This window comes from Leptodactylus fuscus, chromosome 1 (genome assembly GCF_031893055.1).
Source record: "Leptodactylus fuscus isolate aLepFus1 chromosome 1, aLepFus1.hap2, whole genome shotgun sequence".
NCBI classification, from domain to species: Eukaryota; Metazoa; Chordata; class Amphibia; order Anura; family Leptodactylidae; genus Leptodactylus; species Leptodactylus fuscus.
In genome coordinates, this window is record NC_134265.1 from 5796984 (window position 1) to 5810043 (window position 13060).

Consider the following 13060-nt stretch of genomic DNA (forward strand, 5'->3'; position numbering starts at 1 on the left):
GCGTTTGAAGCTGCTCGCGTGCTCGCTTCGCCGCTGTGTGTCTCTCTCGCTGACACATGCGGCTGAAGCGAGGAGCTGACCTGTGTCAGCTCCTTGCTTCAGCCGCATATTTGTTCAACTCAGATCTGCATCCTCTGGACGCAGATCTGAGTTGAACTCGGGACATACCTCCCTCCAAATCGGGAAATCGGGACGGTTGGGAGGTATGCATACACGTCACAAACATATGGCTCTTCTACATACACGTCACACACAGACGGCTCCTCTACATACATGTCACACACAGACGACTCCTCTACATATATGTCACACACAGACGCCTCCGCTACATATACATCACACACACACACACACCTCTGCTATATATACATCACACACAGACTGCTCTGCTACATGCACATCACATGCAGACAGATCTGCTATATACACGTCACACACAAAGACAGCTCTTCTACATACATATCACACACAGACAGATCTGTTATATACACATCACATACAAAGATGGCTCTGCTACATACACGTCACACACACAGAGCTCTTCAGAGACTTCTAATATCTGATCATGTGATTCTGTGACTCCTCCCACACCTATGACATCATCACAGGTCCTGTGAGCAGACGGCTGCTGTACTTGAGGAGGTAAGTGCTTGCTTTCAGCCCTTCTCATACATTCAGTGGCCCCCACACACTATAACGTCCTCCATGTGGCCCCCACACACTATAACGTCCTCCATGTGGCCCCCACACACTATAACGTCCTCCTCGTGGCCCCCACACACTATAACGTCCTCCTCGTGGCCCCCAAACACCATAATGTACTCCTTGTGGCACCCACTCATTCCTCTCATGTCCCTACAGCGGGGCTCATTCTCTACGTCCTCTATACCATCTGTGAAGGGAAAAATATCTGTGTAAAGAGAGAGAGATTAGTGTGTGTAATAGGTTATACCTCTACACCCTGTTACATATATTATTCAATTAATAACGTGAGATTTGCAGTTCTGCTCTCTTGTCTTATTTAGAAGAAAAGGTCAGTGTGCATAAGTATGTCATGTGCCATAACAAGACACAGAATGTTCACAAGCTATGGAACCAGTTCTAATCTCTTGTTTTGTGTAGCATCTACTAGCATGAAACCTTGAAGATCATGGCATCCATTTTGGCAGTATGATTAGAGTCTAAGATGGTAGAAATGGACAATTATTTGTTAACTCATGAATTGCTTATGCATGTATTTCTCGCATATTTCACTGGTGGACACAGCACCTTGGGGTATAGTCTTGGTCACTAGGAGGCGGACACTAGGAAACTAAGGGTGCATTCACACGACGTAAACGGCAGCTTATTCTGAATGTAAAACACGTTCAGAATAAGTGGCGTATAAAGCAGTTCCATTCATTTCTATGGGAGCCGGCATATGAGCGCTCCCCATAGAAATGAATGGGCTGCTTTTTTCACTACGAGCACTCCCATTGAAGTGAATGGGAAGCGCTGCGTGTACGGCTCGGCATGAGCAGAGCTAACCGTACACGTGGGCACTTCCCATTCACTTCAATGGGACTGCTCGTAGTGAAAAAGCAGCCCACTCATTTCTATGGGAAGCGCTCATATGCCGGCTCCCATAGAAATGAATGGAACTGCTTTATACGCCACTTATTCTGAACGTGTTTTACGTTCAGAATAAGCTGCCATATACGTAGTGTGAATGCCCCCTAAGGCAGTTGGCTCCGCCCACACAGGCTATACCCTCCCACTGGTAGTACGCTCAGGCAGTTTTTTTCCTAGTGTTGTAGGAGGCAGGTCAGGTCTTTCTGTCTTACATTGTTTTTATTTTTCTCTTCTCTTCGTATCAATGAGGACATTGTCTTGCCGTCCTTTTGTCCTGAGCCTAAGCATCCTTGTGAGCGCTCCCTTCACTGCCTGGATGTTGTCCGGGCAGTCCAGAGAGGAAGTCTCTCAGCTACTTTCTTCATCTCGCCCTACGACCTGCAGTAATGACTAGAGATGAGCGAGTACTGTTCGGATCAGCCGATCCGAACAGCACGCTCGCATAGAAATGAAATAGAAGGGGGGTTAAGCGGCCGGCCGCCGTCAAAGCGGAAGTACCAGGTGCATCCATTCATTTCTATGGTGCGTGCTGTTCGGATCGGCTGATCCGAACAGTACTCGCTCATCTCTAGTAGTGACCCCTTCCCCTCACACCTTCTCCAATCTCCATTTCAGTCGCCTGCTGTCACGACTTGCCTTACTAAAATATTTATACTCTCTCTCTCTTCTGGAATTTTCCCATCCTCTTTCAAGCATGCTGTTATAACCCCGCTATTGAAAAACCCTCCCTGGACCTGTCCTGTGCTGCTAACGATCGACCCGTCTCTAACCTCCCCTTCATCTCTAAAATCTTGGAACGCCTGTTCTATTCTCGTTTAATCCGCTATCTCTCTGCTTGATCCCTTACAATCATGTTTCCGCGCTCTGCACTCTACTGAAACGGCCTACACAAAAGTCTCCAATGATCTCCTAATGGTGACTTCTCTCTTCTTATTCTTCTGGACCTCTCTGCAGCTTTTGACACTGTTGACCATCATCTCCTCCTCACTATGCTCCGCTCAGTCGGCCTCATGGACACTGCGCTCTTCTGGTTCTCCTCTTATCTCTCAGACTGCACTTTCAGTGTATCAATAGCAGGCTCTGTTTCTTCCCCCCCTTTCCCTTGCTGTTGGGGTTCCTCAGGGCTCGGTCCTAGGCCCCCTGCTCTTTTCTCTCTACACAGCCCCCATTGGACAAACCATCACCAGATTTGGCTTCCGGTACCATCTTTATGCTGATGACACCCAATTATACACATCTTCCCGTGACGTCACCCCTGCACTAATACAAAACGCCAGCGACTGTCTTTCTGCTCTCTCAAATATCATGTCCTCACTCTATCTGAAACTAAATCTCTATAAGACTGAACTACTACTGTTTCCACCATCTAATAAATCTGTCCCTGATATATCCATTGCAGTCTCAGGCCTTACTATAACTCCTAGGCAGCATGCCTGCTGCCTCGGGGTCATGTTTGACTCAGACCTTTCCTACACCCCCCATATTGAATCACTCGCATGCTCATGTCACCTCCACCTCAAAAACATCTCCAGAATACGCCCTTTCCTTACCAGAGATACACTAAAGACACATTGTCTCTCTGATTCATTCTCGCCTTGACTACTGTAACTCCTTACTAATCGGTCTTTCCCTCACTAAACTCTCCCCTCTACAATCTATTCTGAATGCAGCAGCCAGGCTCTTCTATTAGTCTAGACCAGGGGTAGGGAACGTACGGCTCTCCAGCTCTTGCAAAACTACAACTCCCAGCATGCATACTTGCTCTGCTGTTCTTGGAACTCCCATGGAAGTGAATGGAGCATGTTGGGAGTTGTAGTTTCACAGCAGCTGGAGAGCCGAAGGTTCCCTACCCCTGGTCTAGACACTACAGCGATGCCTCCGGTCTGTGTCGGTCACTACATTGGCTGCCTATTCATTGTAGAATTATAGAATAGAATAGAATATAAAGTTATCACTCTCCATAATGCTGCACCTCCCTACATTTCCTCCCTCATCTCTGTCTACCGCCCAACCTGTGTTCTCCATTCACTTAATGTCTTAACACTTACATCCTCTATTATCAGAACTTCCCACGCTCGTATACAAGACTTCTCCCGAGCTGCACCACTTCTCTGGAATGCTCTACCTGGACAATCAGATCAACTTAATTTCTACAGATTTCATTGCAAACTAAAGACACATCTTTTCAGACAGGCCTGTCCCAATTCCTAATGTAAACCTTTCCGTACCGTAATTAAAATCCCCAAAATCTATCCCTCCTCTGTCCCTGCTCCCACATTTCCCCACATGATATGATGCCATTTCGGGCTAACTTTATATGTCCAGGCACCACCCACATGTTAAAGGTCATGACTGGTGACGGCTCATAAAGTTTTATGTTTGTGTAATGACAGTCACCTCTATTACAAAATTGTCTGACATCTGTATAAGCAATGCCGCCCCTGTCATCTCTTGTGTCACCCCCCTCTACCTCATAAATTGTAAGCTCTTGCGAGCAGGGCCCTCAGTCCCATTGTGTGAAATGACTATCTCTGTAATGTATCTTTCTGTCTGTATTTGAACCCTGCTAATTGTACAGCACTGCGGAATATGTGGCGCTATATAAATAAAATTTATTATTATTACTACTTGGCTCTCACGGAGCCTTTTCGGCGCTGTGATGCTCTTCGTTCTTCCAGAAGGCTCTAGGAAGGGCTTGCCTGCTTGCCAGATAGATCCGGTCTGTCATCAAGGAAGCCTATAGGCTTAAGGGTAAGGATCCGCCCCTCTGTGTGACGGCTCACTCTACTAGGGCTGTCGGTGCCTCCTGGGCCGATTGGCATCAGGCTTCTGTTTTCCAGGTCTGCAAGGCTGCCACCCGGGCTTCAATTCACACATTTACTAAATTCTACCAAATCCATTCTGTGTCTTATGCCGATGCCAGTTTGGGTCGAAAGGTTCTGCAGGCAGCAGTGCGCTGATTGTTCACAAAGTTGTCTTTTTCCTTCCCTCTGGTACTGCTTTTAGACGTCCCAAGGTGCTGTGTCCCCCACTGAAATATGCGAGAAAAAGGGATTTTTGTGTACTCACCTGTAAAATCCTTTTCTCGTTGTTTCACTGGGGGACACAGGTCCCACCCATTGTTTATTTTTTTTGCACAGGGGTTGTGGTTTTTTCCCTCACGGTTTAGGTTTATTGGTGGTTATCGGTTCCGCATATATTTTTTCATTGGACTCTCTCCTACTGCTGTGGTACAAAACTGCCTGAGCGTATGTTACGGTTCTGTCTATATATATATATATATATATATATATATATATATATATATATATATATATATATATATCTATCTGATATAGCAAGACTGCCAAGGGTTAACTGTCACCCCAGGTCAGCAACAGAACATGCTCTGCAACAGCTAGGAGCTACAAAGTAAATAGACAGTTAAACAGGCTTTACTGATTCCCACTAGCAGAGCCAAGGAATCCTAGCTAGATCCCTAGACTGCTCCTGCCTTTCACTGGAACCTAGCCCTAACCTCCTGTCTCACACTATATAAAGGCAAATCCCCGCCCACAGGGCGGTGGCACATCTTCACTGCACATGCTCAGTATGGGCAAAATGGGACTTAGCTCTGGGTGGCTCCAAAAGATCTGAGCATGCTCAGTAGGCCGAAAGCTGGACTTAGACTCCAGACTCCTTGCTGTACAATGGCGAGGGCTGGATTGGCCCGCAGGAGGCGCTATGCACTGGACGGGAAGCCTGCGGGACCCCATCCCAACAGCGTACTACCAGTGGAAGGGAATAGCCTGTGTGGGCGGAGCCAACTGCCTTTGTTTCCTAGTGTCCGCCTCCTAGTGACCAGGACTATACCCCAAGGTGCTGTGTCCCAGTTAAACAACGAGAAAAGGATTCTACAGGTGAGTACACAAAAATATCTTTTTATCATTTATCGCCCATTCTGTACTCTGACCAATGATAATTCATATTTCTATGTGATGTAGTTTGTTCTTCCTCACTTTCTTGAGGGTTTCTTCCCCTCCTTAGTGGGTAGCACGGCTGATTCTACTAGAGCTGCTGGAGCCTCCTGGGCTATTCGGCATCTGGTTCTGCTTCTTCCTGATCCAATTTGTGTTGCAACACCCTGGGCAGCACTGAACACCCCTCAGCCAGTACACTTGAGGCTGATCAAAAACTCCCAAGGTAGACTGGGCCAGCTCCTTCCACTGCTCTAACCTAATGGCCCAGAATTCCATGGGGTCAGAGTTATCTACTGGAACATAGGAACCATCTAGTTATGTCTGTATCTGCTGGTGCAGCCGGTGGGTGTGAGTTGCCTGTTGTGGGTCTGCTTGGTGCTGTGAGGTGAAACATTTCTTGTTCCTATAGAGCAAGGGTAGGGAACCTTTGGCTCTCCAGCTGCTGTGAAACTACAACTCCCAGCATGCTCCATTTACTTCCATGGGGGTTCCAAGAACAGCAGAGCAGGTATGCATGCTGGGAGTTGTAGTTTTGCAACAGCTGGAGAGCCGTACGTTCCCTACCCCTGCTATAGAGAGAAGAAGAAAACAAAAACCGGGATATTGGCGTAGCGCTACTGTGATGCAAAATTGTCATGCAATAAGCCAAATGCAATCAAAAAGATAAATAAAAGGATATCATTATTGAGTTCCAATTAGACAATAAAAAATGGCTAAGCGTTTCGATGCCGATCCCGCATCTTCCTCAGAGCAACAAATTTCTGAACCTTGGTGGGTTCTCATGCTCTGACAGTTCAGGAATTTGTGGCCTGAGGAAGATGCGGGATCGGCATCGAAACGCTTAGCCATTTTTTATTGTCTAATTGGAACTCAATAACGATATCCTTTTATTTATCTTTTTGATTGCATTTGGCTTATTGCATCACAGTAGCACTCTACCAATATCCCGGTTTTTGTTTTCTTTTTCTCTATATATATATTGTTCACCGCCTTGTCAGGTTGCTGTCTGGGTAAGAGCTGCAACTGGTGACTCTGAGCCTCAATTGTAGTCTCCTCATGGGCATCGGGCGACTCTTTTATATTTTTTTTATTCACATTTATGGTTCCTCATGTTCCAGTCACTGTACTGGCTGCTGCTGCTCGTCCTCCGGTTACTTGTCCCTGAGGTACTGGCAGAGGAGTCGGAGTGTCTCAGTATGAAAAGATCCCAAAATGGTCCTGTCCTCCTCAGCTAAAACCTTGATGTCATGTCTTTGACTGTGAGGCTTTCAGGTAATGCTAAAACCCCAGCCCACGTCTCAGACACGTGTCTCCTCAGTATTTTCTCTCCGTAGTGCATGAATCGTAACAAATCGGTTCGCTCATTTCTACTATGAACCTGTTGTCACATCAGTGTCACGTGTTTCTCCACAGTTTCCATGTTGGTTATTCCCAATGGTGCCATTTCTCCACTCACAATACTCTTTCACCAAAGCAGCGCACAAACAATTAACAACCTGCGCTGTTGGAGAAATACTGTCACCCTTGGCCAATAATCATCCCTTGTGCAACTCTGATAAATCTACCCCTTTACCCGAGACAAAAATGAGATTTTGTTCAGTCTATCACACACCTTATATACCCACCAAGCCGGCCCACAACAAGTCACTCCCTTCCTGAGCTACACGCTGCCGAAGTCAGAAGTAGGAGGTGGTGATAATAATGGGACTCAACTCTTCTATTTATTCCATGGGATTCTGTGTAGTGATTACATTGTCTCATCTTCTCTCCATTCAGGTTCCTACAATATAGAATCCTCTCAGTATCTTCTATATAAGAGAATATTCCTGATTGATCCATCAAGGATGGAAAGAGACAGGAACAAGATGGCAGAAAGTCTATTAAATCTCACCCTAGAGATCATCTACCAGCTTACTGGAGAGGTGAGAGATTCTGATGATGTCATCATGACATCATTCTTATCTATAGTAATAACAGATGATATGACTGGAGAGGTGATGGACTCTGGACATGTATGTAGTGAGATTTATTAATGTGTCTCCCCCTAACCAGGATTACACAGTAGTGAAGAAGACCTCTAGTGGGCGCTGTCAGACCCTTGTATTTGATGGATGGAGAGGAACCCTGAGCCCATTCCCGGGGCCTCCACCTCATCCCCTGATACAGGAGGAGATCAATGGACAGAAGATCCTAGAACTCACCAACAAGATGCTGGAGCTGCTGATTGGAGAGGTGGGAATGCTGGGACATTATACAGTAACTGGAGGGGTCGGGGTGATGACTGTATCATTGTGTTGTCAGGTTCCTATAAGGTGTCAGGATGTCGCTGTCTATTTCTCCATGGAGGAGTGGGAGTATTTAGAAGGACACAAGGATCTGTACAAGGAGGTGATGATGGAGGACCAGCAGCCCCTCACATCAGCAGGTAATAGACATGACTATATACACATGGACTTCCATTATTTGTATGTACAGAATGAATTCAGTCCCTGTCTGTGTTTCCTACAGGTAGATCCAGTAAGAGGACAACACCGGAGAGATGTCCCAGTCCTCTTCTTCCACAGGATGATGATCAGGTAGATGGAGATATTCCCTATGATGTGTAGACGGGCTGTGAAGTCCTTGTGGTCAGTCTTGTGTTATCCAGCAGTATTATATGGTTATATACATGGGCGGTGTCATTGAGCCGCCATCTAATATGTTTATCCGGCTTCTCACAGACCTGCAACTACTGTCAGGACATCTTTCATCTTCATGCGGATTAATGATCTAGAACATTCTCTGTGACTTCCCCATTTGTCCGGTGACTTTTACATTATTTGTTTCCCAGATTTTCCATAAGGATAAAGATGTGAGCGACATTAATGCTATATCTATGAGAATAAAGGAAGAGCCCTATGTGAGTGGTGATGAGGAGTGTGAGGAGGACATTCCTACAGGGACCCGCCCAGGTGAGGAGTCACCACTATATAAAGCACAGAAGGGTCACTGATTCTATTCAGACATTGTTTAGACTATTTGTTGTTCCCCAATACAGGTAAAATACTAATAATACCTGAATATAAATGTGATACCGCTATAGGGGGTAATAAATGTAGTATAGAATAGAACGGACAGCAGGAATATGGACTGGACATCGATGTGAAGGAGGCAAATTTCTTCCTCACCGGCTGTCAGTCCTCATGAAGGGAAAGAATTTACCAGAATTATATAGCAGATTATTACAGGTAGCGGAAAAATAATCCTCCTGCTCGATCTTCAGGCAGATTCCACCTCAGAGCTCTATGGAAATAAATGGGAGGTGGAAAATCCGGCCTGGCCAGTAAGGAATCTGATGGAGATTCGGGGGCTGATTTGGTGAAAAAAATTGGAAGTGAAAAATTTTTTCTTCTGAATTCCTGAAGCAGCCTCTACAAATTTCACCTTAGAGCCTGACTGTGATGGCTGCTTAGACCCACAGCAGCTCCATCACCACTGAACTTGTTTTTGCCCATCAGCTACAAATACCCACCTAACTATGGTCAAAATTGGTAGAGATAGAGGTGGTGACCAAGCTGATCGCTCCAAAACGACATTTAAACAAGCAGATATGCAAAACTTCTTGAAGAAGCACTCCACATGCTCCCCGGGGGCCTTCTTCTAAAATGGCACTGGTTGAAAGACAAGGAGATGCTGACACTGACCTGGAGGGCGAGGACTCAAAATCTGTCTGCTACTCATCTGGAATCACAAAAAGCTTTCTTCGTAAAGCCCTCTCGCAGGCTGTTGCCCATGTTCTCTCTGACCTAGCAGACCTGAGTAAGCCCAAAATGAATGGCCTAGTTCGGAGGGTGCTGCTGCGAGGTGGATGCCACAGCTTAATGAGCCTCGGAATCCCCCTGAAGAAAGGGCAGCAATATGCCGTTCACGGAAAAAAGATTACTAGCGGTCTACATAGACCTTATTGTGAGGGGGCGGATTATGACGTGGACTCTGTGCCAAAATCTGCCCCCTCTGAAGGAGCCCATAGCTGCATCTCTCCATATCTCTCTCTCTCAGCCCTCTCCCTTCCTCCCCCCACTCATCTAGCTCTCTCCATACGCTATTCTTTACTTACAGATCCCACAAGAAGATCAGTTAGTGAGCTTTGTTTAAGATGTCAGTCTATATGCTCTCCCTGGACTTGTAGCTTGCCCTCTGTTTTACATATGATTAGTTTGCATTTGATTACGTTACAGATAACTAGTTTAACTTCATTAATCTCTCTACCATGTCCAGTGTGTTACACTTGTTACAGACAGAGTCGGGAGCTCACTCCGTGTGTCACTTTGTGGTGCTGGAAGGTATGGACCAATCTCCTCACAGGATTCGGCCTAATGAAAACAGGGCTTGCCCAGATATGATGAAAGATACTCCTTTATTGACACACAACGCGTTTCTGCCTAAAAAGTCCTTTCTCAAGTGTACAGATTTCTTCAATAAAAACAGACAATAAGTTCTAGTCAAATTCCAGAATGAGCCAGGCAAACATAAAATAAGAATAGTAATGATAAATGCATGAATACAATTTACATGCCCCAGATAATGAATATCATGTATACATTACGTGTATATTGACATAAGTATAATACCAAGATGGCATGCTAGTGACCAGAGGCGACAAAAGAATATTAATATGAGGGGTCTATGCCTATATCCTTAATTGGGGCTGGAGGGAAATGCTCAGATCCCAAACAGAAAATAATAATAAAAATATATAAAGCTGCTCAAAATAGGGCAATATACTACTGTGAATAACGGCTCATTCAAGCCTACATAGGAGGAAGTGTGAGCTGTGTGCCAAAAGCGGCTTCCAGCTCACACGTGCAGGCCGAGCGCCACGTCGGGGACTAGCCAGTGCGCATGCGCTGAGAGGTCTTGGCCGTTCGGGAGAGTCGGGCCATGCGATCCCTGTTAGATGACAGGATCGTTTAGCCCGTCCATCGGATGTATGCATAGACACTGTTAGAGGTCAGGTGAATATGTCCAGAAAAAAAGGACATCTTAATAAGATATCGCTCCTATGATCGACCACTAAAGAGCCTGGATAGTCTGCAAAACAGCCTATGGAGAGTTAGTATAGGGTTCACTTAAAAAAATAAAAATAAATGGATGAATAAATTAAGGATGAAGCCAATACATCTATATATAAAACATAGATGTGAACGTGAAGTGGTTAGTAAAAATAAATAATGAAGTCGTGACACTTCCCATATAATACAGGTGCTTGAGGTGGGAAGTAGATGGCCAAGGGTACCACCACCACCTCAGGTCTGTCACTATACCACATGTGGATTCTTGTTACCGAACTACTCCCTTTGAGGCTCGTATGGATGATAACTAGAGGTGAGCGAACAGTGAAATATTCATTATTTGTTTCAAATAGTCCCTCAATATTCGACTATTCGAACGAATATCGAACCCCATTATAGTCTATGGGGAAAAACTTTTCGTTTCAGGGGATCCCACTATTCGACTGAGGAGGGTCACCAAGTCCACTATGACATCTCAGCAAATGATGCCAACACCTCTGCAATGCAACTTGGACAGCAGGGGAAGCATGTCTGGGGACATCTAACATGCCCAAGTCCCTGGATTACCCCAATTTCACAGCCTATCAACTACACACTTTACACACTCAAAAAAACCTCTATCAAAGTGGGAAAATACCTGGAAACCTTCTTTCTTCCCCAATTTTAGGGACAGAAACCCAAATTTTACGCTAAAGAAACATTAACAAGCACCCCTTTAAATCACATTGCCCATGACAACCACAGATGGAATAGGCAATAGGATATCCAACAGTACCACCCTGAACTGTCATTGTGGATGTGTGTGTGTGTGTGTGTGTGTGTGTGTGTGTGTGTGGAGTTCATCACAAGACTGACAGACCCAACTCCACATGCTGCAGCACAAGCAACCATCAGTCAGACTAAGATTGTCTCTTCTTCAAGTAAGACACAAGATTCTTTGGAACCAGAACAGGAGACCCCAGTGATTGCCATTGCAGCAGTGCCTAGGCCATCTGTCAGAGCAGTTCATTCAGAGATTGAATTGGAGAAAAATAAGGACATTTACTGTGATCGAGTCTTCATGCATATTAGTGGGCATGGACAACCTAACGTACAAGATCCTCATGCTGAGCTGCCTCATTACTGAACACGATCAACCAGGATAATCAGGGCTGGAAACAGCCATCACATCTTAACGAAAGGAATCGCCCTCGGTTTGGAAAGAAGCCATCTAAACGTTGCACCTTTAATTGAGTTGAGCATTGCACCAGCAGAATGTTAGGCCCTATGGGTGAGTTGTGCCTTTAACCAGCAGAGATTTAGTTTTTGGCCCTTTGGGTGAGTTGAGCCTTGCACAAGCAGTGTTTTTGGCCCTTGGAGTGACTAGAGCTTTGTAGCAGCAGTGTTTTATTTTTTGGCTCTTGGGGTGACCCCTAAAAAATTAGATTTCAGGCCCTTGGGGGTGAATCCTAAAACATTATTTTTCAGGCCCTTAGGGGGAGCCCTAAAAAATTATTTTGCAGGCCCTTGGGGGGTATCCTTGAAAAATTAATGAACTTTTTAAAGAATTACACTAGAGTGATGGGGCTGGAGTTGGAGGAAGAGGAGTGAATTGGGTGCTGGCAGCCCCTCTCCAGTACCTGGACTGTGGACTGGATACCCAGCTGGATATCCACGTCCTCGCCCACGTCCCCTGCTGCTACCCTGCTGAATGATTGGCAGGTTCACTGTATGTGTACAGTGTTCCTGCAGTGTAACTCTGAAAAGAGTTGTTTTATAAGAATGTTTTCCTGCCTATAAAACACTAAAATCTGTTTCTCACACTGAGAACAAGCTCTCCCTATCACTCCAAAACGAAAATGAGACGAAGATGGCCGACACTATTCTTATGAATCAGAGGTCACATGTTTTCGGCAGCCAATGGGTTTTTCCAATTTTTTTTCAATGTCTCCGTTGTCGTAGTTCCTGTCCCACCTCCCCTGCACAGTTATTGGTGCAAAAAACGCACCAGGGAAGGTGGGAGGGGATACAAATTTTTACTGCGTTTGCCACGTGTTGTTCGATTTTAATCGAATATATCAAACAACCTCATATTCGATCGAACACCAATTCGATCGAACGCCTTTCGCTCATCTCTAATGATAGCCCTTTCAAACACCCTGTATACTGTATGTTATTTGATGATGTATACTAGTACTCTAAGTGTGATTTACATTGTACTTCTGACCTTCTTTGTTGACAATTATCGTTAATCTTATTATAATTTCTATTCTTGATATGATTCTAGTCACTATTGTCACTTATGTCTTTGTCACTAATAAGACATGCTCATATACTTCATTAGTGTAAGATACTTGTGCTGGGTATGGTATCTAATATTAACATACTTCTTCATGGGCACTCACATGGTTCAATACTGATTAGGACTTACTTCTCACCCTCATTTACTACTAGACCCTG

General features: G+C 45.1%; 2 protein-coding genes across 2 annotated transcripts in view; both read left to right on the top strand.

The window, feature by feature from the left end:
• The first annotated feature begins 605 nt into the window (after positions 1-605).
• LOC142193149 (gastrula zinc finger protein XlCGF66.1-like) lies at positions 606-8176 on the top strand. The gene is made up of 5 exons (XM_075262463.1): positions 606-642; positions 7347-7492; positions 7623-7802; positions 7872-7995; positions 8079-8176. Exons 2-5 carry the CDS (start codon positions 7415-7417, stop codon positions 8174-8176), a joined length of 480 nt encoding a protein of 159 aa, XP_075118564.1. The 5' UTR covers positions 606-642; positions 7347-7414.
• A 227-nt stretch (positions 8177-8403) lies between these two features.
• LOC142190990 (uncharacterized) overlaps positions 8404-13060 on the top strand; it is a 30871-nt gene continuing 26214 nt past the window's right edge. Inside the window, exon 1 of the mRNA XM_075262327.1 lies at positions 8404-8521. Coding sequence (XP_075118428.1) covers positions 8446-8521 — 76 coding nt within the window. The 5' untranslated portion in view covers positions 8404-8445. The remainder of the gene's footprint in view (positions 8522-13060) is intronic.

What these genes read in the sequence shown, in the direction of transcription:
- LOC142193149 (XM_075262463.1), top strand. Translation starts at nt 7,415, where the DNA reads ATGGAAAGAGACAGGAACAAGATGGCAGAAAGTCTATTAAATCTCACC. An exon ending in TCTACCAGCTTACTGGAGAG is followed by an intron (nt 7,493 to 7,622) that starts GTGAGAGATTCT and finishes CCCCCTAACCAG; the next exon opens with GATTACACAGTAGTGAAGAA. An exon ending in TGGAGCTGCTGATTGGAGAG is followed by an intron (nt 7,803 to 7,871) that starts GTGGGAATGCTG and finishes TTGTGTTGTCAG; the next exon opens with GTTCCTATAAGGTGTCAGGA.